This window comes from Pholcus phalangioides, unplaced genomic scaffold (genome assembly GCF_987345545.1).
Source record: "Pholcus phalangioides strain wild (caught in Gottingen) unplaced genomic scaffold, Ppha-v1.0 ptg000004l_1, whole genome shotgun sequence".
Lineage (NCBI taxonomy): Eukaryota > Metazoa > Arthropoda > Arachnida > Araneae > Pholcidae > Pholcus > Pholcus phalangioides.
Window position 1 is genome coordinate 5291974 of NW_028301597.1, and position 24798 is coordinate 5316771.

Sequence of the window (24798 nt, forward strand, 5' to 3'; positions counted from 1 at the left end):
AAAAAAAATCAAAGCAGGTTTCAAAATTTTGAAAATTTAATTATTCTTTGTGTATCATTCCATTGTTATTTACAATAATTGTGACACTAAAAATACAAAAAAGAAGGCATTCTATGAAATTTTGTTTATTGGCCTCCTTATATTTTATACCAAAATCACAATATCTCTCCCAAAAATTACTAGACGTAATATGAATAACATGCATATATTTTTCATCGTACCTCTTTTCAGTTTATAGGTTGAAAATTCCTGCTGATTTTAATTCAAATAATGAAAATTATAAAGCAGAACTTTGAACTTGTGTCTGCTTTGAATTCTAGGTTTAATGTTAGGGGTTTTGTTTTTGCTAATGACTTCAATATGATTTCAACAGAAATTGTTTCTCAAGTCTATACAAATATAATTTCTTTAATTGCTCATGTAGCATTGACAAGTTTGAGATTCTTTCCACCAGCAGATGAAAATCACAGGTATTGTTTTCAGGTTCAACTTGTGTGCTTTAACTTAATTCAAATAGTTTTCACTCAAGTTTTAAAAGAAAAAAAAAGTTGCTCAAGCTCTGCCTATACTCAATTTAATTTTTTTCACCTCAATAAAAATGTATAATGCCTAGATTCAAATTTAAAATGGCTTGGCTAGTAAATGAACAGAAATCTCAAGTGAACTTCCATTCATGATTAATAAGAAATGCATATGAAAAACCAACATAAATTTAGACAAATTTATGAAATTTTCACCTGCTCCTTTGAAAAGGTTTAAAACAAGTTTTTATTTTTACACTCTTGTATATCAATAAATTTTGATTCACTAAAGCAACATCTATGATATCCACATAGAATTGGAGGAATATTTGACAAAGTGTTCTCCTGCATGAGTTAGACTATTCATAAACGTCACATAATTGAACTGTAATCTCACTAGTCGAGAGAAATAGTACTAGGTTTAATGTGTCCAGCTCTAATTTTTGAATCCTTCATCCTTGATAAAGCACCACGAAAATCTTCCATAGATATTGGCCTTAGAGCATCATGATAACACTCACCATCAGCCGAAGCAGAGCAACTGCAATTAAGAAAAATGCAAAAACATTGATTATTCTATGCTACTATAGAGATAAAAATGGCATGGGGGGGGGGGTGTCATAAGTTTAAAGACAGTAATAGCCTGATGCAATTTTCTGCAAAAAATGATTAACTCTTAAAATTCAAGCAACAGAAATACGTGAATAAACATAATAACCATCTAGGCGTAAACTGTTATTGCTGAGATGGATATAATGCTTTCCTTATGGTGCACAATGGAACAATATGACAATATAGCTTAGCTGTCCAGTCCATTAGACCATCATATGTAGCCAAGCTAAGCTGATTTCTAAGATGCTAAAAGTAAAAGCCAAGGAAGTAGCTAAAAATGGAAAAAAAAAATTGCTAGATATCTTAGTCTCTTGCTTAAGATGTTGACAAATAATGTTTTGGCCAAAATTTATACACATTAAAGTTTGTTTGACTAAGAGGATTTGATTATGGTTTCTCATTCAACAGATCCCTCTTTACATGTGAGATAACATGAATGATACTGCACAAAAGAAAGTTTGGTCAGTCAATGTTTTTTCTTCGTTCAATATGGTGATTAAATACAAAATATTATTAATTATTGATGCTGCAATATCAACAACTTATCTTTTTTTTTATAAGGGCACAATCTTTTCCATAATACAATTAGTTCAGTTGTATTATTTAGCATATTTATCTACAATTTAACAATCTCTTAGTTAAAATTGCATAAATTCATAATTTTAACATATTTTTTGAAGTTGAGCTGCTAAAATGAAAACTCATTTGATTGTCAACTATAAAATATATTGATCTGCGAACTACTATTTACGTCATAAATAGGACGAGGAAGTACAGCACATTTTTTTTAAAGCTGCACATTTGATAAAGTTATCTTATCAAATTAAAAAAGGAAAATTAACAACAAAAAAGCATTTGCATGTAAAAAAATTATTACTAATTAGTAAACAAAGTAATGCTTCTGATGGTCGTTTTCATTTATTTCACAAATCATAAATGCAGCCACACACCTTGCACTATTGTTAGGACAATTTTCTTCTTTCAAATAATCTCTAACTCTATATAATGCAGCATTACGGCAAAGCTCTCGAAGATCACTGCCAGAAAAGCCGTCCGAAAGCTTGGAAATATGCCCCGTATCCACATCTTCTGCAACCTAAAATATCAGAAGCAAGCAGATACTGAGCCAATTTGACCAATATTTAAAGAATTTGTCTCAAACAACTTAACATGCAAGAAAAACATTTGAATATTCAAAGAGATATAATTTCAAGATAACATTTGATTAAGCATGTGCAATATACATATATATATATCAATTTTATTCCTTCAAAATTTGGTTGACAACTACAAAAAGGCAACACACACACACTAACATAAAAATTCTACTTAAAAGTATTGAGAATTCAGAACAATATCAATAATATGGTGTGAAGTATTTAAGTTATTTTCTGCAAATAGCTGAATTATAAGGGATTTCCTACAAAGCGATGTTTTCATTATTTTTTGCCAAGTGACTATTTCAAGAACAAGCTTGTTTTACGCAGCCAGTTTTATGCAAATAATCAAAAACATTTATTTCATGCTCTTATCATCTGTTTTCCTGCTTTTGTTATAGCATCACAATGATTAAACCACAGAGTAAGAAGAAACAAGCTGCAGTTTTGATTAGAGATGGGACGAATATTCGGCCCTTTTGCCAAATATTTGTTTCAGTTGAATATCTGTAAATTTAAGCAAAACAAACTATTTTAAAAAAATTACATGAATTAGAATTTTTTTACATAAATTAACAAGTTAATGATTATATTTATTGTCTGATTATATTCAAGTCTGTGAATTTCTAGGATAAGTAAAACATTAAACTGAAAATAGAATACCTACGGCAATAAGGTGAAAGTGAGCATAAATTAAACAAATTCACTAACTAAAGGATGTACCTACACAAGAAATGTATTGAGTTACTGAAAGAGGTAAAGGACATCCAGCATGGAAAAATAAGTCGTAAATTTTATGACGCATTAATACTTGAGAGTAAATAATGGTTGACATTTTCTTAATTAGATGTAAAATTATAACAAGTGCTGAAGAAGAAATTGGTTCTGTAAGTAAAGTAATAACTTGGCTAACAAATTTTCAGGTTAACGAGGATTTTTTATTTTTCTGCTTCAACTAATGAATAAAGATATAGTTAACAAACATTTTCAATGATATGAATGCACACTAACATAAATCAGTCAAATCATGTGCTGAATTTTCACACCAATCATCGTCATCAGAATTAATGTCACTAGGACACAATTAACTCATGTTCACCTCGGAATCTTTTTTCAGATAAAGCTGCACTTCCTCTTTCTGAAAATTTTTGAACCATTTCATATAAAATGAAAAATTCAGCCAAAATAGAAAATGCATTGAAAGAAAAAAAAGGTATCCTATGTTTTCAGAGCATGCGTTCTTTCAGTGCAAGACTCTTAGCATCAAGCTGAAGAGTCTGGGAGATTATCTTCTCCATCAGCATGTATCAAACACGGAAATGAGCTGACCAAATCACAAATGGATGGGGACACTTATGAACTCGATTGGGTTGTGTCAACACGAGCTTTTTAGTAGACTAAAGCTGGTGTTTTGGTTGTATACATACGGGAAAATAAACATATCTTCAACATCTCTCATCTTCCTGTAGATTCTCATTTATACAATTTTGAAGATGTTCATTTTAGCCTTCAATCAGCTTTTGTCTTTTTTGTAGCATTCCTTGGTAATTTAAAAACATATCTTAAAATTCTGGGCAGAAGCTGGAATGAATCAAATGATTTTCCATAGAAACCTATGTGAAATCACATTTTGTCGAATGAACGTGATTCCAGAACAAATCATTTTCATTAGTGAAGGTATATCGCTGTAATATTAAAATACAATATATCATCATTAAATTTGATTGTCAGTATCATGACAATAATAATCTTTGTTACCAGTTTTTAATTTTAATTAAATTATAAATTGTATAATTTCACACACACTATCAATTATTTGAAATTACCAACAGATTTATTTTAAATTAAAAATGGCAATTTTATTTTGAATTGTGATGAATTTTAAGAAAAATTGATATTTGGCCGCTGAATATTCTGTATTGGGCTATTCGTCCCATCCCTAGTTTTAATTTTAAATATCAGTGAACCTAAATATACCTAATACCTAGTGAACCTACATATTTAAATTACAAAGGAGAAACAGTATGCTTCAGAAAATGACATACATGAAACATATTAATGAGTGCAGCAGCAAAATCTTGTCAAATGCTACTTAAATTGCCCAACTGCATGAATCAACATTGTTTCAGACATTCAGACTCAGAAGATAAATAAACTATTTGTACACACACCATTGTGTTATCGGATGCTTTGTAGGAATGGAATTTTACTAATGGAAGGGAGATGCTTCAGCAGACCAGAAAATTTAGCATATTAAAATAAAAAATTGTAACTTTATGTAACTAATGGCTATTTCAAAATTTGAAGCATTTTAATCCACATAAAATTTTCTTGTTATGTAACATATCTATTGGAGGTAGGGGAAGTATATAGTTTGATGAAATTTTTGAGAGTTTAAACCAGCTTTTGGCACTAATTACATCAAAAACCCATCACTGGTAATAACTAATAAGAGGGGGGGGGGAAATATATACCACTTCATTTTCCAAAATCAGTTCTAAAATTCTTTTTCGCTGTTCTTCACCCTACAAAAAATAACAAAGGAAAATTACTCATTTAAAAACATTTGCATGAAAGAATAAATGTTGGATCACCTAATTCTAAAAATTGAATCATGGTTAATTTTTTTTGCGCTACTGCAATTCTATGAAAATGCAACAAAACTTTACCAGATCACGTCTGGAACATAGTTTCACGCCCGTACAGTGACACACATTTATACTCTTTCAGGATTTGTATTTAGAGTCTTGAAATCATAAATTACATATTTTAGCATTTTCCATAATGTGATTTTACACTTAAATTTTGTGATTACTCTTTGACTAGATTCAGCATTTTAAATTTTAATTTCTACTGATAAATCATACATAACAAATGTCTTCTTGAATTCTGCTTAAAGCATTAGAACTTCATTCATGTCATTTGGTCCTAATCGCCAGATAGTTCTTGAGAAATTTAAGCATTGCGAAATACCACATTTACCATATACAGTAATGCTCTGACCTGCATCACCTCACATTAACTCTTTCTTGTCATAAATGATTGTTTTCAATTGGATGCATGTTGGGCAAATCTTGAAGGGGTTTAACGCTGTGTCCTCTGAATGTAAATGTTTCCCCATGAGAGTTGCATAAAAAATTAATAGATAAGAAAGAAAATATGGCACATTTACCTCCCTTCTCCCGAGGAAGAAAGGGCATTATCAACAGAAAAAAATTACCTCAACTTACATCATTAATCTTGGAACAAATTACTGGTGAAAGATGCATCATTACATATAAATATACAGAGCAAGGGAATAAATTTTATATTGTGGGACTGGGCAAGGCCTACTTTTACGTAGTACCTAAGAAAACCTCACAGCAAAAAGCTCAATGGTTGCAAATCATCAAAAAGCAGAATATTCAGACTAGTTTTTAAATGAAAAGGAAAAATAAATACGAACCGGAAGACCAATATGAAACATTGCTGGCATACGGCGCAGAATAGCTCTATCCACGTCTTGTGGTCTATTTGTAGCGCCCATCACAATCACTTGACACCCTGCATCAGTAATCAAACCATCCCATAAACTCATGAATTGAGCTTTCATCATGGCAGTGGCTTCATGATCATAGCTGTCTCTGGATCTTAAGAATGAATCTGTATGAGAAGAAATGAGTTTCAAACAAAAACCTAAATGCAGAACATGACGCACCAGGTTAAGAATCCTAAATACAGTCAAACGCTGTCATAAACTCCAAGGAACCAAAAATTTTGTCCATTACATACAGAGGTGTAACATATATTTGATCAATAATAGAACCTAAGGATGGGACCACAGGTTGCAAAATTAAATAGGTTGGAAATTAATCCTTTCAAAAACTTTATCGCAAATTCTCCCCAGAATGCTTCTATCCCTAATGATGCCGAACCATCTTTAAAACTGTCTTTCCCCGTTTACGCAAAAAAAACATGTTTGTGAAATACAGGAACAGTTCTGTTTGATATTTTTTATTGTTATCAAATAATAGAACCTAATAAATAACACCTTGTGATATTTTGTGATCATTATTTGCAAATTTTTCACCAACATAAATACCTCAATTAAATCTTCCCTAGTAGTTAAAAGCAAATCTGAAATAGTGTCTTATCTCTGTGGTTCCAATTCCAGCTGAAAAAAGGACATTATGTAATGTCGTATTCCAAAACACACCCATCTCTTGTTCTTATCTCTGATACCTTCTCCCAGTTACTCGAAGGAAAATCAAAAACACTGAACAAGATTATGTATTTTTATATAAACATTTAATTTCTTTATCAACCTATGCTGTATATCAGGTGCATATCAGCCTTCTCTATGACTGTAAACTACACTATTTCCTATGCAGTCAATGGATAAGAATATTAGAAGCCTAGAAGTTTTGGGTCATGCTAGTTCATCTGCACTCCTCATTGGCTGCATTCGCTGACACATATTCCATAGAACATTATTGGTGGAGGTTTTGACGTATAGAGTCTCCAGATAATCCCAGATCAGCCACTGAAAATTTTCGAATTTCCTTATTTTGGGACCCTCTTTCTCTTTTACCCTCTACAAGAACCCCCAACTTACCATATATAGTGTTGTCTATGAATTTAAGCTTAGAGTGCTAGTATTGCTTTTGTTAATCTTTTTTTATGTAAAACCAACATTAAAAGCATTTTTTACTTTTTAGATAATTTGAGTTTTTCAATAATCTGATGTGGCCTCAGTGCCATCCACCTCAGATTATCGAGAGTACTGCCATTCCCACATGTTCAAGCCATGAATTTAAGGAAAAACTGTATAATTAGAAATATAATATTCTATATTTTTTTTTTCTTTAAATAATTACCAATTGTGCATATATATTTTTTAATGAACAAGTGAGCAGCACTTTTGTCATGTAAAAAGCTATTTTAGCTATTTTGTCGTTTTCTATCTTTGTATCTCTAGATTTTTTTCACACCACAATTTTCGTTCCCACTACCTATATAACTGCTGGCCACCGTAAATGCAACACCCTGAAGGAAGCATGCAAATAATGTGAAATTTACAACATGCATTAGCGGAGGTGAGATATGCAAATGATTAGAATTTCAGCGCAGACGCACATCACGCGCGCCTGTGGCGGCACTTCAAAGCGCTATTTAAGGCTTGGAGATTTCGACGATTTGAAGTACGGCAATTGTGTTTTTCTTGTGGTTTTTTCAAAAAAACGATCAATTATGCCTCGTAGAAAACAGCGATCATCTTTTGATCAAGTATCCGAGTTCGACAGAAGAAGGATAGTGGCCTACCGAGATTGTGGATTATCTTTCAGGGAAATCGGTAGTCGTGTTGGACGAAACCAAACAACTGTAATGCGGATATGTGATCGTTGGATGCAGGAGGGTACGACGGACCGACGTGTTCGATCGCATCCACCTCAGTGCACCACTTCACGTGATGACAGGCGTATTATGCGTATGGCAGTGACGGATCGCTCAGCCACATCACGAACCATAGCACAGCACATTCAGTCTGTACCGCATCATCCAGTGTCTGCGCGTACCATTCGACGCTGTTTACAGCAGAGTGGTCTGTCCGCAAGACGTCCATTGCTTCGTCTACCCTTGACGCAGAACCACAGACGTCTCCGCCGCCAATGGTGTGATGAAAGAAGGATGTGGACAGCACAATGGAATGAAATTGTCTTTACTGACGAGTCACGCTTCTGTCTGCAACACCACGATGGTCGGATTCGAGTCTGGAGACACCGTGGAGAGAGGATGCTGAACAGCTGCGTTATGCACCGCCACACTGGTCCTGCACCGGGTATTATGGTATGGGGCGGTATTGGATATCACTCTCGCACTCCTCTAGTACGCATTGCCGGTACTTTAAAAAGCCAGCGCTACATTGTCCAAAGGTTCTTCGTCAATCGCCAGATTGAATTGCTTCCCTGGCCAGCTCGCTCTCCGGATCTTTCGCAGGTAGAAAACATGTGGTCCATGGTTGCTCAACGATTGACCCAGATTACATCCCCAGCTGCCACACCAGATCAACTTTGGCAACGTGTGGAAGCTGCTTGGTCTGCTGTACCCCAAGAACACATCCAAAGTCTCTTTGAATCAATGCCGAGGCGTGTGGCAGCGGTGATCTCCAACAATGGCGGCTACTCTGGCTACTGATTTTGGCAGGAACCACACTTCATAGAAGTCTATAAATTTAATCATTTGATGCTTGGTCAACATGTTATCTACAAAATAAATATTGTTGCGATATCTCTTGTCTTTCTTGGTGTTGCAATTTGGGTGGCCAGCAGTGTATATGAAGGAGATGAAGGGCACCATGTCACAAAAAGGAAATTTTACAGGAGAGCAGTTTAAAGTTTTTATTTTGTTTATCTTTCTGTACAGCTTGATTGTTTTATCAAGTGAAGAATATCTGTTATTCATTGAAATAGGACTTAGTGTTTCTATACCCCTGCATTATTTTAATGTTGAAAAAATGGACATGATGCTCTCTTTTCATGTCAGACATACAAATATATGCTTTTTATTAATAACCCGACATGAAATTTTACGTGTGGATAATTAAAAAAAAAAGATTTACGAGCATATATTTGTTTACTGCAATCAGGGCTAGACAGAGAAAAAAATTTAGGACCAGAAAAAAAAAAATTCTCAAGAACAAATGGTCAAAATAATTTTTAAAATTTTTCTGAAACCCCTTCAGAAGTTGGTACACACATCGACATGAATTCTAAAAATTTTGTGTTGTGAGCAGACTAATTAAGTAATCATGTATAGATAATTCTAGGCAGAAATTTAAAAATTTCAGTCACCAAGGCAAACTGGGACTTGGGACACATATCAAACTCAGACAGTAGTTATGCTACATGAAAATACAAAAAAAATCATACCAATTTCATCAATGAATATAATGCAGGGTTGAATTTTCACAGCCTGGAAGAGGGAAAATATATATATACACATTTGTTTTAAATCATATATACATTTGTTTTAAGTTAAATGGGTACGAGAAAAAATTTTCTCAAAAAAAAAAGAGAAAACATTTATTTCTCCACTTAATTTTCAACAAATTTACAATGAGGTAAACCTTAGTCTCAGACTGTGCAGATGCAACTTCCTGAAAAAAAAAAAACTCACCCCACTAAATTTCATAGATGATATGAAATATTATATATATACTTTACAGACAAAAAAACCAGTCTCCCGATATGTTTAAGATAATAACTTCAGGCGTCTTCACATAAAAAGAAAAATCATGTTACCTTGGAATTGTGGAAAGGGATTAATAGTATGTGCCATGTGAGGGTGAATAAAATGCAGTCTACCTTGTCTACTGTGTGTGTGCAATGGAGTGTCATTGAATGGAAAAAAAAGAATGACTACATTTCGGTTTGCCAGAAGCTATTGTGCTAGGTAATTTAATTTGCAGGTACAGTGGAACTTCAGTTAGTGAGCTTAATACGTTCTGCCAACATGCTCATTATTTGAATCAAACTTCTCCATAGGAAATAATGGAAACTCTGATAATTCGTTTCACAATTATTCATTCACATAAAAATGACTAATAAAAGCATTCAATCAATAATTAAACACAATAATATAATAAATAACACAATAAAATATGTATATAATATAAATACACGCCATAAACAAACATACAATATGGTAATGTTTACAAATTAATTTACTCTAAACAACGAGAGAGGAGGGCGATCATTTAGGAAGATTTACGGACTCACTGTTGTTTGAAAACATATTCTTTCTGTGTAACTTCGAAAAAGAACCTTATCCAAATGACACTTGCTTTTGCCCTTTTTTTTAGGATTTCTCAGAAATGGGAAATTGCAATGTTCGTTGGACAGATTCATTACTTGCACACTTCTACAGACAGGGTAGTTCTTTTCTACAGAGTTTTACACAGATTCCACATTCTACACCTCTCTAATCTCATTTTATGTCAGGGACTTCTTACTTCTCTCTTCCTCAGACGAGATACCGTCTATAAACTCTTGCTGTTTCGTGCAAAAGAAATCCTTCACTTTATCTACTGTCAACACCTAGATTTGTTCCACCACTTGCTCTTGAATGCCATCCCTATACATCTCTAGTCCATGGTCTTCCCCAAGCACACGACCTCTTCGACAACTGGTGGCTTTTGTTCTTTAGCTAGCCCCTCCGTCACGTTCAATAATGCAATCAGCCCAGTTTTCTCCAAGCGCAAAACAAAAAAACCTCAAGTACACATATGCATGGTTACAATGCTACATCTAGTTTCATATTGTAAATATTCACACTTGCACATGTGTTCACTTTCTGAGTGAGGCACGCTTACCAGAGATTGCAGGGGAGAATATTACCCACAATTTTATAACACATGCGTGGGCAAAAGAGAAAAGCCATTCATCTCAGGTATGATAACGTGAAAATACATTAAATAAACCAAGTGAAAAATTTTTGCTCATAATACGAATAATCACTCATTAACCGAGTCAAAATTTGTTAAAAAATTTTGCCTGTTATGTGAATTGCTTCATTAACCAAATTATTCATAAACCGAAAAGTTTCACTGAAAGTAGAATGGTTATAGTTGACAAACAGCTGTAAAAATTATGGTCTACAGAAAATTCATCAAATAATGACTGTAAAACACAACTGCTGGGGCGGGACTACCTGCACGTACCAAAATTTGTACCTATAAATTCCTTCTCTGACACAGCAATTGACATATGTTGAGGACATGCATAAAACTTCCCAATAATATGTGCTAATTCATTATGAATTCTCCAGTGGAGAATTGTACAATCGTCTCCTCTTGTGAGGAGAATGCAGTAGGTATTGTCAAATCCAGGCAACTAAAAAAAAATTGAATTGGCACCCAAAATTTTTCATTTGTAAATCAAATTGGAATCTGAGGGCAACATAAAATTTTCAGAATTCATGTCAGTGTATCTATTAACAGAGAAAATCGTCACCAAGGCACAAGTGGGAGAAAAATTTATCCTGGATAATTTTTATCCTAGTTGGAAGAATGCTCGGCTCCAAGGAAATCTGGCCGGCATCTAATTTTTTTTTATCTATCAAGCCCTGGTTTACAGGATGATGTATGATTTAGTAGTAGATACTCAATTAGTTATACTGAGTAGCGATAGCATTGATTAAAGATGTGGAAAATCTGAAATCATGCAAAAATGAGGGTTTCCCCCTCATTTTTTATTGCAGCAGACAATTTAATTTTAACTAACTGATGTGTACAAAATATCAAAGAAATGAGTCAAACTACCAAAGTGAAAACAGCAGCAGCCAGTTTTTGACTTTCACCATACCATTTGTCAGTGAGAGATGATACTTCTAAATTAACGAATCTCGCACCTAAGAAAAATTAAAAATTGTAAGCTTAAAGTTAAGTGCATATGTAAAAATTTTTTTTTATAAGATCATGATACAAACAATTATTTCAAAACAATTTAATAATCACTGAAAATTATTTTAGAATTAATAGGAGAAATAGTTAATAGAAAAATTTCATAATGTGAAAAAATTATCAGAATGAATGAAAAACCATATTTAAAGATAAAAATTATTTCAAAAGAAATAAGCCTTAATTGGTTTGGGAAAGTTTTAATTTGGACAGCAGTATTTGAAAGATTGAAACACCTTAATGTGGACTTGGTTTAAACAGTCATAAATCCGTACAGATAAACATGATATCTAAATTAAAGTCATCTCAATTTAAAGAGAGTGCCAATAGTATAGACAGATTTTTATTACCTGGAATGTGCTACAGGCTTGAGGAAGTAGACACTATCTATGAGAACAATGGTCAGAGTTGGGAAACAAGATATATTTCTTTTCAAATGTAATAATTAAAAACTTTAGCAACACAATTCTAATTCTTTCCCTTCCATGCTTTTTTGATTATGCAACAAGACAACAGAGAAATGTTTCCATAGCTTGTAATGAATGCTTTTGTTCATTCAAGGTGGTTCTTTTTGATTTTTTATAAAGTAAAAATTTCCTTACTGTTTTTAACATAGAATGATTAGTGCTTAGATGGCATCGGTATGATGTCATCTAAGCACCTAAGATGGCATCGGTATGATAAATTTAATTTATTGTAGTTTAGGTATCCTAATGGGATTTTTAAAGCAAAATCTTTAGAGCTTAATATTGTCTAAAAGTTAAAAAATGATAACTGTTATGAAAACTATTTAACATCCCTAATAAGTTAGCATTTTCAACTTAAAAAAGTAGGAAAAGTAGGACAAAACTGAGAAAGTAGGACAAAAGTAGGGCATTTTACCAAAAAGTAGGAAAAGTAGGACGAGTGGGAGCCCTGTAAATGTAAAAACTCAGATTTATTTGATTTTTGTAATTCATGGTTTCATCAACCCTGCAGATAAAACAGTCAAAAAGCAGTCATGTGTCGAAAACCCAAACACCTTGCTTTATACTTGAAGTATTTGACTGATCAAGACTAATATTTGCATACACATGAAGTTAACATTTTTGAAAGACTTCAGGGATGGGATTGCTGTTGACTCTTTTCGGAGCAGTTTTGGAGCAGTAAATTTAGTGTTACGGAGCAGTGCGCAGAATCATACCTTAATTAATATTACCATTAATATTACCTTTGTCAAAAATGAAAATTTTTTGAACCGCGAAAATCAGATTATTCAATTTTGAACATTTTAACCAGTTATAGGGTTCCGGTGTCAAAAATCAGTTTTATATGTTTGATAAAACTTGCATCCACTTGTAGGGACGTAAAAATTATAAGTCATAATCCAAGCTGGGCGTAAGAAGAAAAAGTAAAAGTTTACAAATCAAACAAATAAGCATACATTAAAAAAAAAACCTCATGACATTTTGTTGACTAATGACTGTTTTCCTCCAATTTCTCAAGAACACTACACATTTTTTTCTTTCTGTGTTTTCAGACGAACTTGCCCACTTTCGATGTCTACAAAGTTTTTTCTCTTTATCCCCACTTCTATCATTTTCTCTGCAGTGTTCGGCATAGTTTTTGATGATGACAACTGAATTTCCAACTCCCTTTCTTCTGCTTTTAGTCTTTGATTCTCATCTGGTCGTGGAACTTTCTTATCAAAAGTTTGTTGGTGCTGAAGTCTGTCTTGGTACTTCTGAAGTGAGCTGTGAACAGCTTTCACAGAAGATTGGCATCGACATCAATATCTTTAGAATTTCGAGAATGCTGTACATAAGATTTTATTTGCCTAATGCCATTGATATTTTCAACCGAAAAATTTGATCTACGTTGCAGGAAATGTTTGTTTACGCTGAAGCCCCTCTCGCAGTCTGCATTTCCATGTGGGCAAGACATATTAAGGCTTTGACAAGCACAAGCAAATTTTGAACTTTGCACGTCCATCCAAGTTTTTCAGATCAAATATAGATCCCCAATACCTATCTAACCTTTGATAACTCACATGTATATCTTCACACTGCAGAGAAATCCATTTATCCAAGAGAACAGGAGTATCTCAAGGACAAACTTGTGGTAGCTTTGAAACAATGTACTTAACACATGATGAGTTTTCCTGTTGGAAAATGGGATGCAAATACTTCATTTTTTCCAGCATGGTGTTCTCAAAAGGTAAAACTTTGAGAAGTGCTTGATGATCTAGCACCTAATAGAAATTTTTTGTTGAGAACATTCCCCCAACTCAGCAAGATTGGATTCCATTTCAGCACCAACAACCACATTTTTCCTCCAGTTCTCACTGCTTTCTATAGCTAAATTCTGAAGCTCAGCAATTCTAACATTCTGAATATGTTCAGATTTCAGGAAACGTGCCATAATTTTTCTAACAAGAGCTCCTAGCTCATCATACAAATGTGTATGAGGGGCTCCTCTTTTTCAAATAATGTCAGAAAGCCATTCAAAAAGTTCTGATGCTTCTTTCAGAAACAAAGCTTTTACCAAAACACTTTTATCTGAAAGGACTTCCTGGATTTGATGCAGTCGAGATGAGTCTGATCTGGACTCCTTACTTCTGAATCAATGCTGAATTATCTCTTTCATTAATTCTGGAATTCTCTTTCAATAATTCTGGAATTATTTCCCTAATGCTGAAATTATTTCTTATTAATGCTGGAGTTACCTTTCATTAATTACATAATTTTTAATTAATGCTGGAATTATAACTTTCATTTATTGTGGAACTGAAATTCTCTCTTTCATTAAAACTAAATTTTTCTTTCATTAAAACTAGAATTTTTTTTATTATTAAAACTAGAATTTTTCTTTCATTAAAACTAGAATTTTTCTTTCATGCTGAATTCTCTCTCTCATTAATGCTGGAATTATCTTTCATTAATGCTGGAATTATCACTTTCATTTATTTTGGAACTGAAATTATCTATTTCATTAATTCTAGAAATTTTCTTTCATTAATTTTGGAATTTTCTTTCATTTATTTTGGAATTATCTCATCGATACTGAAATTATTTCTTTCATTTATTGTTTCAAACTCCTATTTACGCCATAAGAAAATAACGGGGGATTGTGCGTGTTTTCACCGAGTCACGTGATCTTCCGACGCTGTTCTCAGCAATGCCAAGGCGAAGACAGCTGACGTCATACTCCCTCCAGCTTGATGGTGCAAACATAGTGCGCACGCATTCCAGATTCCGAAAACCCGTGTCGTCTCCGATAGGTTAAAAAAACCCAAACCTTTTTTAGCTCGAAATTCGATTTTTTAATCAGTCGGAGGCGACGCGAGTTTTCGGAATCTGAAATAACGGACGCACTATTTTCATACCCAAATGCAGGAAACCTTGGCAGAACCGGTTATCTTGATGAATTCTACAAAAAAAACCGGAACATACACAAAGGTTTTCTATAAGTTACAGTAGCACGCTGCGGTTGACGTCACAGCATGATTCAAATGACGTAATCGAAAGTTGAAGAGGGAAATATCGGAGAACCCCGGTTGGGGCAGAAGCGCCAAATTTTCTCGGAAAATCAACGTTATCGCGCAGTATGTAGCAGGAAATTGCTAATGGCGCAGCAATCCCATCACCGAAAACTTTGTTAAATAAACTGAGGTGACGTTAAAAAATATTGTTTATCTACATGCATCCAGATCAGTAGGTTTCAGCTAATTTTCATGTGCAAATATAACAGGCCACAACAGGCATAATGCCCAATGAGGTGGCTGAAAAAAAGATGCCCATAACAAATACAAATGCTATGCAACCCCTTAATATTTATCCTCTAAATTTATCTTTAAAAACCTTCGATTTTTTGCTATAAAAGAATTTTTTGCTTTCACGAGAATGAGTAGACAAAGCCAGCAGATACAAAATATAACTGGTTTTGAGAAAAAAATGTGATAACTTCATAGTCTTCTTCAAAATAGGACCATGAAAATGACTGTTGTTCAAGTGTTTCAATCTACATATAACAAACAGGACTCTACTTGAATGGCACGCTACTTTGAAACTTTTTCAGACATAAATAGTGAAACCTGTACAAAACGGAATGCGAGGACATTGAAATAATATTCCATTTTAGACAGATATCTGTTTCATAAAGGTGCACATCCAAGCACTAATCATAAAATAGACTATCTTTTGATTCTGTTCAAGACAGGTTTTGGTCTCATTCAGAGTTTGTCTTAGATAGGTTTCACTCTAACAGGTTAACAATTGTCAAAAAACTATTATATAACAGTGATTTATCATCAGCAAAAGAGGCATTTGTATGTTTTCCCTCTAATTACTATGGTTCTTGAACAATCTTTTTAATAGATTAAAAAAAAAGAAAGAAAATTGATAGAAGTACAAAAATTTGAAGAAAAAAAAGGAAGATTTTGATAAGATGAAATTTACCTGCTTCTTTAGCAGTGGCTTTTGCTATCATTGTTTTGCCACAACCAGGAGGTCCATGTAAGAGGACACCTAAAAAATCAAAAAGTGAAAATCTATATATATATATATATATATATATATATATATATATATATAATTGATTTTCTGCCTGTTCTCTATACCAGTGTTTCTCAACTGTCGAGCCATGAATGATTTACTGTCTCATTTTTCCCTATTTATTCCCTATTAGTTATGCATATGGCTGGGCTTTCCCCTCACAAAAAAGAAATCAACCAGGCCGCAGGCTTCCAAAGGTTGAGAACTACTGCTCTATACAATCTACAATTTTAGATCTTTAATCCAGAAATTTTGTATATACAGTAAAACTTTGATTAACTGTCACTCGTTTATCTGTCAGTTTGTTATCCGTCATTGTTTTAAAAAAATGTCTGAGTGTCAACAAACAGACATCTTTAAAAATTGTCCACAGATTACTTTCATACCCTAAATATAAAGCTGGAAGTGATATACTGTATGATGGCAGAAGTGTTGAGCTTGAGATTTAGAGCACCACAAACCTATCACTAACCAGTCGCTATTGTGCTATATACTGGTCTCAGTCTCAGAGTAGCCTGTGTGTTTCTTTGAAAATTCAAACGATGATGAAATTGTTTTCAGTGTGACTACCATTGAAAAAGAAATTTATAACAATGAAAGATTAGTTCTTAACGAAAAACCTACAACTAACCATCCAGAAGCAGAAACAATGTTATCAAAGTACATTGACTGGTTTGAAATGATAGAGGAGGCAATGCAACTCAGATCATACTTGTGCATTAGATACGGAACATCGCAGTGCAGAAAGCTTGAGCCTCAAAGACATAGGAGATGATGACAAATTGTTTTGAAGTACTGTAACGTAGGTTTATAGTATTACAATACATTTCTGTACATTATTGAAGTTTATATTGATCATTTTGTAAAATTAAATACAACATTTATGTATTATTCACTTTTAAAGGATTTTATTTTCATTTTCGTCCTACGTCCGTAGTGAAATCACGTTACTGTCCATATGCATTAACAGATTTCTATTATCTGTCTATTTGGTTATCCATCACAGACCTAGTCCGCACGGTGACAGTTAATCGAAAAGTTTTACTGTATACCAAATGGTACCCAACTTGAACAATAGGATACTTTAAAAGTTTGCCAGAGCTGGGCAAATGCCTGAAATGGGTGAAAAACTGCTGGCAACAATGGTTTCTGGGCCTTAACAATGACTTTTGAAATGTTTACTTTGGCCACAGTAGTTCCCTAACAATGTGTTTCAGACAGACAAAATTACTTATCTAGGGGATTAGAAAAGTAGAAATGAATTACCTTTTGGGTTTGATTATACAATTGAATAATCAACGTTAGATTAGAAAAGTGTTCAATAAAATGAGATTTTCGCTATAATTGTATTTGTTAAAATGGGATTTGACTGTATATACACACACAACATTTTCCGACATGCACTAATTCATTAGAAATTAAAACTTTTAATACTAAATAAATTTTAAAAATTTTCACTTGAAAGAATAGCAAATGTTTATGCAAACCTTTGGGGGGCTGTATCAAGGATGAGCCAGAGAACAGCTCCCTTTTCTGAATAGGCAATATAACAGTTTCACGGATCTCTTGAACAATATCATCTAGACCTGCTATATCATTCCAAGATATGGAAATACTTCTCGGATCCACCAAAGATGCAGCGATGGACAATTCATACTCTGAAAGCTACAAAAATAAAGTTATAGCAACTGGAAAATGTTATTCTCACATGTAATGCTGCAAATTAAATCTATATATATATTTGTCTTAGTTCATAAGCCTATTTTACTTCTTTTTACAGCATTGAAATATCATATTGTACAATTTTTAGTTTACTCTTGCACAATAGCTACCTGTTTTTTTTTTTTAAATTTTTCATAACAATAAATATTTTGTTCTATTGTACTGTTTTGTTACTACTGTATCTCCCCAAATGCCGCAATATTCAAGGACTGAAATTTGAGCCATTGGTCTATGCATATGGCATGCAAAGAAGAAAGAAGTTTACAAGGATTACTGAATAAATTCAAAATACAGATACCTATTTATGTTAAGTAATAGACAATAGCAAATAAAACCAAAATATGTTTTACCTTTTTCGTTTGACAAGAAATTTTACAAACAAAATTGTACATTCTATTATTGTACTTATTAATCCTGCTAGTACAGACCTACCAACCTAAAGAAAGTAAAAATCCTTTAACTTTCTTACAGAAATTCAGCAACAGGATCTAGAGCATCTGAGTGGTGCGGTGGTAAGATGCTCGTCTACCACGGTGAAGGTTGCTTTCACGGTTCAAGCCCAAGGGAGGATATAGATAAGATATTTTCCCCAACGAGCTTGAAGTGACCATTGATAGATAACGCGTTCATTTCCACCCCATCTTATTAACCCTCTGGCTGCTCATCCCGCGATTTCCACGGGTAACTCAAATGTAGCAAAATCTGCTCATCCCGCGGGCACGTGTTTTTCTTCCTTTATTGAGGAGCGCATCCCGTTTCCCCCCCCCCCCCCCGTTTAACCACTGAAATAAATTATATACAGTATTAGACGTTTCATTTATGTTTTGGCCAACAGATGTCGTTAGTTGTCCACTAAATTGCGGCATTTGAAGGCACGTGGTATTACCGCTCAAACTTCACTTTTTGAGTGAAAAAAATTTAGGCAATTTTTGAAGCAATTTCGGTCCAAAAATTGAGCAGTCAGAGGGTTAATGGCAGTAAATTGCAATATAATGATATGGCCAGAGTTGGTGGTTGGTAAAATAGCATCAGAACCTGTGAAGGTTTTAAATTTTTTATAGGAATAATAACAATTATAAAAATTGGAATAAGTAGTAATGTATAAGGTGACCATAGACCATATTACCCATATTTTACAAAACAGCATAGCCGTATTTTTTATCATTTGGTGTCCGACTATTCCAAACAAATGTCCATTTTTTTTAAACGATGCTTCCATGAATTTCTGATATTTACTGAACATCAGGGGCATCGGAAGTGCTTCAAACCTGTGGATGCTTGTCTTGAGTTTCATGTAAGAAATTTAAATTTTTGAATTAATTCTGGGGGTGCTTGGACCCGTTCTATAAATTTTCGTAGGCATTCAAGTACCAACAGCATCCCTGGCTCCAACACCACCACTACTACTACTTAACCATACATGCACCTCGTATACATTCCTCTGCGGAATTTCTAACAAATCGGCACATGCGGGAATGCGTGTTCTGAGTGTATGTGTGACCCCCAATGTATTTATGTTGTTGAGTTGCGCTTGTTTTAGTGTCTACGTCGTCATCTGTCTTCTATTTTCTGAAGATGGAAACAAACTCCAATACCACTGCTAGACATTTTCGTCATGTTAATTTTTTTTCTGCAAAATCATTATAATTGACAGAGATTTGAAAAAGCCCTCAATTTCCCACCCATCCGCAATTTTCAGCAACAAATTAATAATTTTGTCCATAAATAGCAATGCCCTGTATTTTTCATGTATAGATTGATTTTTTATAATTTCCGCTATGAAGTGTGGTCAGCATAATAATACATAGAGAAGAAAATGGTGATTGAATCATCTACCAACAATTTTACAATTAAACATGTATATAAGAAAACATTTGACGAAAACATGAACGAGCTGCCATGTTTGTTTACATTCATAGATTTACATGGTTTTGATCACCTTTCACGCAGGCTACCGTGGCTAGAGTCTGATAGGTGAGATGTCGCACGAGCTTCTTCATGTAATGGGATTATTGTCTAAAAAAGTAGCAGGCAAAACTCAATATTTCTTCCTCTTTTCAAGTTTATTCTTTTTAAGTTGATGGCGATAATCGAAAAACAGCAATATGAATTTATAATCTGGAAGCCCTGAGAATGTCGTGAAATCTGGAGAATTGGCAGTTCTACTAGTATGTGATGCTGTATATATATAAACCAGGTCAATACAATACTCGCCTACTGTGCCAAAAGATGTTTGGAGGTCAGAGTTCAATACCCGATTTGCCCTTTCCAGAATATTTCCTGACACAGAGTAATAAGAAAACGGCAGAAATACATCTCTCACTACCACAGAAAGTTCCCCCAACGAGGAGTCAGCATGCCTAGCGCCCAAGATATATGAATCAGCAACATAATATTCATATATATTATACGAAGTAAAAAAAATAGCTAATTATTCCTAGACCAAAACCAATTCCTAGATCTGAATGACAGCACATGTCCAACACTTTCTTTTTTCTTTCATATAGACCTGCCTTGCTAAAGAGTTGGTGCGCTAACCCCTACTCCCTACAGTAGGAATGCGTTCTGTGGTCATTTTATCACAGTTTCTTATTTGCCTGTCAGGAAAGATTCTGATAATGAATTTGGTATCAAACTCATTACCTCCAAACATCCTTCCGTACAGTCGACGATTATCTTGCTGATCTGAGTTATAGGGCTCCTCTGGAGCTTTGTTAAATTATGTTTGACTTTGATGTATGCCTTATTTGATCATGTACATTTACCAGCATCAGTGTAATAGATACTTTGGTTTAATTCCCAATTTATGGTTTATTTTTTTGTTGGCAAGTATTCAACTATGCCAAAACAGCAATATGTCGTACAATGCAACCCACCCAGGCAGGTTTCCAAACATTATTGGTATTGTTACCATCGTCCCATAAGTAACCCTACAAAACATTGCCAAATCTGGTGTGGCAACAAAAAATAGTTGCCAAACAGTGGTGTACCATATATTGGGAATTTACTAATACTTTAATTCAGCGTATCACCTTATGGTAATTTTTGAATTGTTGGTTGCCACTCAACTTCATATCACATTATTTTTACTTTGAAAATTAGCAGTGAAAACAATTCTCGGAGAAGAGAGTGCAGATTGGAATATCAAAGCTGTCCCAAAATGTAATGGATTTGTGATCATTATAAGTAGAAGTTTCTTTTATCTTCTTTTACAGATTTAATGGCATACTGTTTGTCTAGCTCAGTGGTTCGCTGTTTCTTCCACAGAGTAAGAAATTAGTCTCCACAACAGTAATTTATGTCATCCATAGAGGTCTATGACAGTTCTTGAAGTGTGAATTTATTTCATATGCAAATTCTACAAAATGATAGGTTTCAAGAAAATATAACCTTTTAACATACCATAACATTTTTCACTCCAATCCTGTCTAATATTCTTTCAGCCTAAGAGAGAGAAAAATTAATGTATACTTTTATTTTGAAATACAAAAAAAACAATTTCAAAAAAAGACCTGGAATAGAAAATTTGTCAAAAGAAATTCATAACATAAAGATCAAATGAAAACGGAACAGGAGCCACAGTATGAAAAATAACACATAAATTATTTAAAACACTCCAAAGCTGAAGAAGCACTTGTCGCACTGTTTCACCAAGCAGTGACTTCCCTCTCACACAAGTCCTTTGGCTGAGATTGGAACCAGTTTCAAACAATGTCTTTTTCATTGGACCAAAAATGTGAAAGTCACATTGCAATAGATGTGGGCTATACGCTGGGTGTCCCAGCACTGTCAAATGTTTTCTGCGTAACAGCTGCTTACGGCTGCTGCATGTTGTCATGCAATAAAACCACTCTCCAGCTGCCAACAGGCCACACCATTTAGCCTTGATTACTGCATCACACTGATGTAATTTTTTGATCAGGAAGGACATCTCCTTCAGTTCCTGGACTGTGGTAAAGTGACTACCGCTGCTCAATACTGCAATAACCTGCACCATTTGCATTCAGTAATCAAAGAGCCTGGGCTGTTGTCTATTGGAGTGGTTTTACTGCATGACAATGTATGGCCACATATGGCTGCTCTTACACAGAAAACATTAGCGAAATTTCGATGAAAAGTGTTGGAACACCCACGGTATACCCTGATATCGTGATGTGACTTTCACATTCAGACAGTGCAGTCATGGGCACTGTTGGAACCGGTTCCGATCTCAGCTGAAGAACGGAAGATCTATAATATGATCCTTTGGCAACATTTTTTGATGATTTTTTTTCTAGCCTGTTGAAACTTTTCTTCATGGCCTACGATGGTCAACCATTTTCTGTTTTTGGTGTGTTTTTCTGTCTACAATTATTCCTCTGGGCTTCTAGTTTGTCATTTCCTTTTGTACTGTTGGTTATCCTCTGGCGGTAAGGTAAGGTCGCTAGCAATAAAAGGGTTTTGTACAGAGTGCAGTTTGAAGTAATTGAGTCCATTAGCATTTCAACGCTTTTTTTTTTGTTCATTATACATTGTATCATGCATATCATTTTCCGAGCATATTACATTTGATTTTGTTTTTTTTTGGAATATCTCTTGGAATTTGTTCTCGGGATTGTGTTTGGATTCACTCCGGTTATACATTTCATATGTCCATTTTTACTGAACCCAGAGAGCCCTGACCATTGTATTATTTAAAAGAGTCCCGGTTTTTATTATTTTCGGTCCTGCGTCTGGTCTAAGGATGTTTTATTTTTAATAGTTTATCGTCATCATTTCATTTTAACAGCCATCCTTTTTAGCAATGTATTGGGGTTTCTTTTTTTTTTGGAAAGAAAGACGCCTGAAAGCACACAACTCCATTTCGCTCTTGGCAACTTTTCATTATGCTTTGACATTTTCCTCCCCAAAGAAAAAAAAAGCCAACACTTTGCAAAAAAAAAAGGGATTATACTATATCTGTTCCCAAAGAACTTTTACAAACAAGGTATTCACTGATAAAAATTGTTTTTTCGGGTTCGAAGACCGTCGTCCGTTTGAGTTTGTTCTCAACGTTTCCCCAACACTAGTGGTTGGCATCTTCAGGAGAATTGATAAACTGGATCAAAGTCAAGTTTTCCGGAGTCTCAGGTTGTATTTATGCACATAAGTGGCTTGAACTACACTATTGTTTTGTGATTGGTCAGTTGATTCTATGGCTGGCAGCGTATTGTAAATAGTTGTTATGCTGGTAGAACCTGATTGGCCGAGAGATGTGGAGTTATCTGATTGGCTGTTGTCATCATTCTGTTGCTGGACCTTGAAGGGGAAGGTTCTTGTTCTTCTGAGAGCTGGTGTCCAGGATCTGCTCAATTTCAAAGTTTCTTCTCTTCTATTATAGCTGTTTTTGTGCTTGTATATTTCAATAGCCTCTCTGTAGATTCGTGGGAAGAAGTGGTCAACATTAGCTATTACCTGTGTTTTGCTGAACTGTACACTGTGGTTGTCGTAAAGCGCATGCTCTGCCACCGCCGACTTTTCTGTTTGGCCCATTCTGCAGCATCGTTCGTGCTCTTTTATTCTCGTGGCCACAGATCTTTTTGTGGTTCCAATATATACCTGACCACAGGTGCACGGTATTCGGTAGATCCCCGGTGTTGATAGAGGGTCACGGTGGTCTTTTGCTGATCGTAGCATTTCACATATTTTTCTGGTTGGTTTGAAAATGGTCTTTATACGATGTTTTTTCATGACCTTGCTGATTCTTGCCGTCACTCCGGGGATGAAAGGCAGCACAGCTTTTCCAATTGATTGTGACTGCTCATTTTCCGTTGGTGATTCCTTGATGGAGCGTAAGGCTTTCTTGATGTCGTCTTTCGTGTACCCATTAGAGCGGAAAACTGATTTCAAGTGCTCAATCTCTTTACCTAGATCTTTTCCTTCACATAGTATTCTTGCCCTCTCGATCAAGGTTTTCAGTACGCCTCGTTTTTGGTGAAGATGATGATTGGAGAGCTTATGCACATACCTGTTGGTGTGAGTAGGCTTACGATAAATGCTGTGGCCTAAACGTATATTCACTAAAGGTATTCACTGTTTGGTAAAACAATGGGACAAGTGCTTGTGTAGCTTTGAAGATTACGTTTGAAACAAACTGTTATATCATTCTGTGGCTTCTGTTCCATTTTCATTTAACCATGCTAACCAAAGAATTTTACTTATACACACGAATGTATTCACATGCAAGACAATATTAATAGATATAATTCATTGATTGACAAATAAACGCAAATTTTCCATTTTAATGGAAATATTTGGTCTTATTATGCGAACAATTTTTAAAAACTTGGAGAAAAATTGTTCATTTGCTCACTCGTTTTCGGGATTCAAGCTTTTGTTTTCTTGTAGGATCGATTGCTTTCACCATCATCTTCACGCCAAAGTAAGTCAAGGCACCGAAAAGAGTCAGTCGAAAAACCAACCCTATTATTTCATTTCTACTCAACTGGGAACTTAACAGTTTCTCGCCACCCATTTCTAATATTAGGGAATGGTCTCACGGTGCGTTCTGAATGAAATCAAGCGTCTTTGACTTTAATAAGACGAAAATGAAGTTCGGTTCCAGTGAACAAGGACGAGGTGAGAATAAGGCCCCCTTTCACACGGAGCGGATGCGGGTCCGCATACCCTTTCAAACGAGCGCTGAAAACTGTTTTTTCGCAATTTTTGTAATTGTTTTTCTCCTTCACCCCTGATTCAGTGCACATAGGCAGCCTAGAGACAGTTGCTGTCTGCTTTGATGGTTTAATCTAGAGCCACATAGAATATGGGAATAAAGATGTCTTCATTTCGATCCCCAC

At 34.6% G+C, this 24798-nt stretch overlaps 1 protein-coding gene across 1 annotated transcript; it reads right to left on the minus strand.

Annotated features, from left to right (window-relative positions):
• Positions 1-14: 14 nt before the first annotated feature.
• On the minus strand, positions 15-24588 carry LOC149086486 (outer mitochondrial transmembrane helix translocase-like). Its single transcript, XM_089255935.1, has 10 exons — positions 24312-24588; positions 21383-21424; positions 17746-17923; positions 16163-16231; positions 11589-11677; positions 9199-9241; positions 5736-5932; positions 4765-4815; positions 2084-2229; positions 15-1062 (listed from the first exon to the last, which is right to left on the minus strand). Exons 1-10 carry the CDS (start codon positions 24471-24473, stop codon positions 918-920), a joined length of 1122 nt encoding a protein of 373 aa, XP_089112061.1. The 5' UTR covers positions 24474-24588; the 3' UTR covers positions 15-917.
• Between the last annotated feature and the right edge of the window lie 210 nt (positions 24589-24798).

What these genes read in the sequence shown, in the direction of transcription:
- LOC149086486 (XM_089255935.1), bottom strand. Translation starts at nt 24,473, where the DNA reads ATGGGTGGCGAGAAACTGTTAAGTTCCCAGTTGAGTAGAAATGAAATA. An exon ending in TGATTTTGGAAAATGAAGTG is followed by an intron (nt 2,230 to 4,764) that starts GTATATATTTCC and finishes CTGATATTTTAG; the next exon opens with GTTGCAGAAGATGTGGATAC. An exon ending in TGTCCTAACAATAGTGCAAG is followed by an intron (nt 1,063 to 2,083) that starts GTGTGTGGCTGC and finishes TCTTAATTGCAG; the next exon opens with TTGCTCTGCTTCGGCTGATG.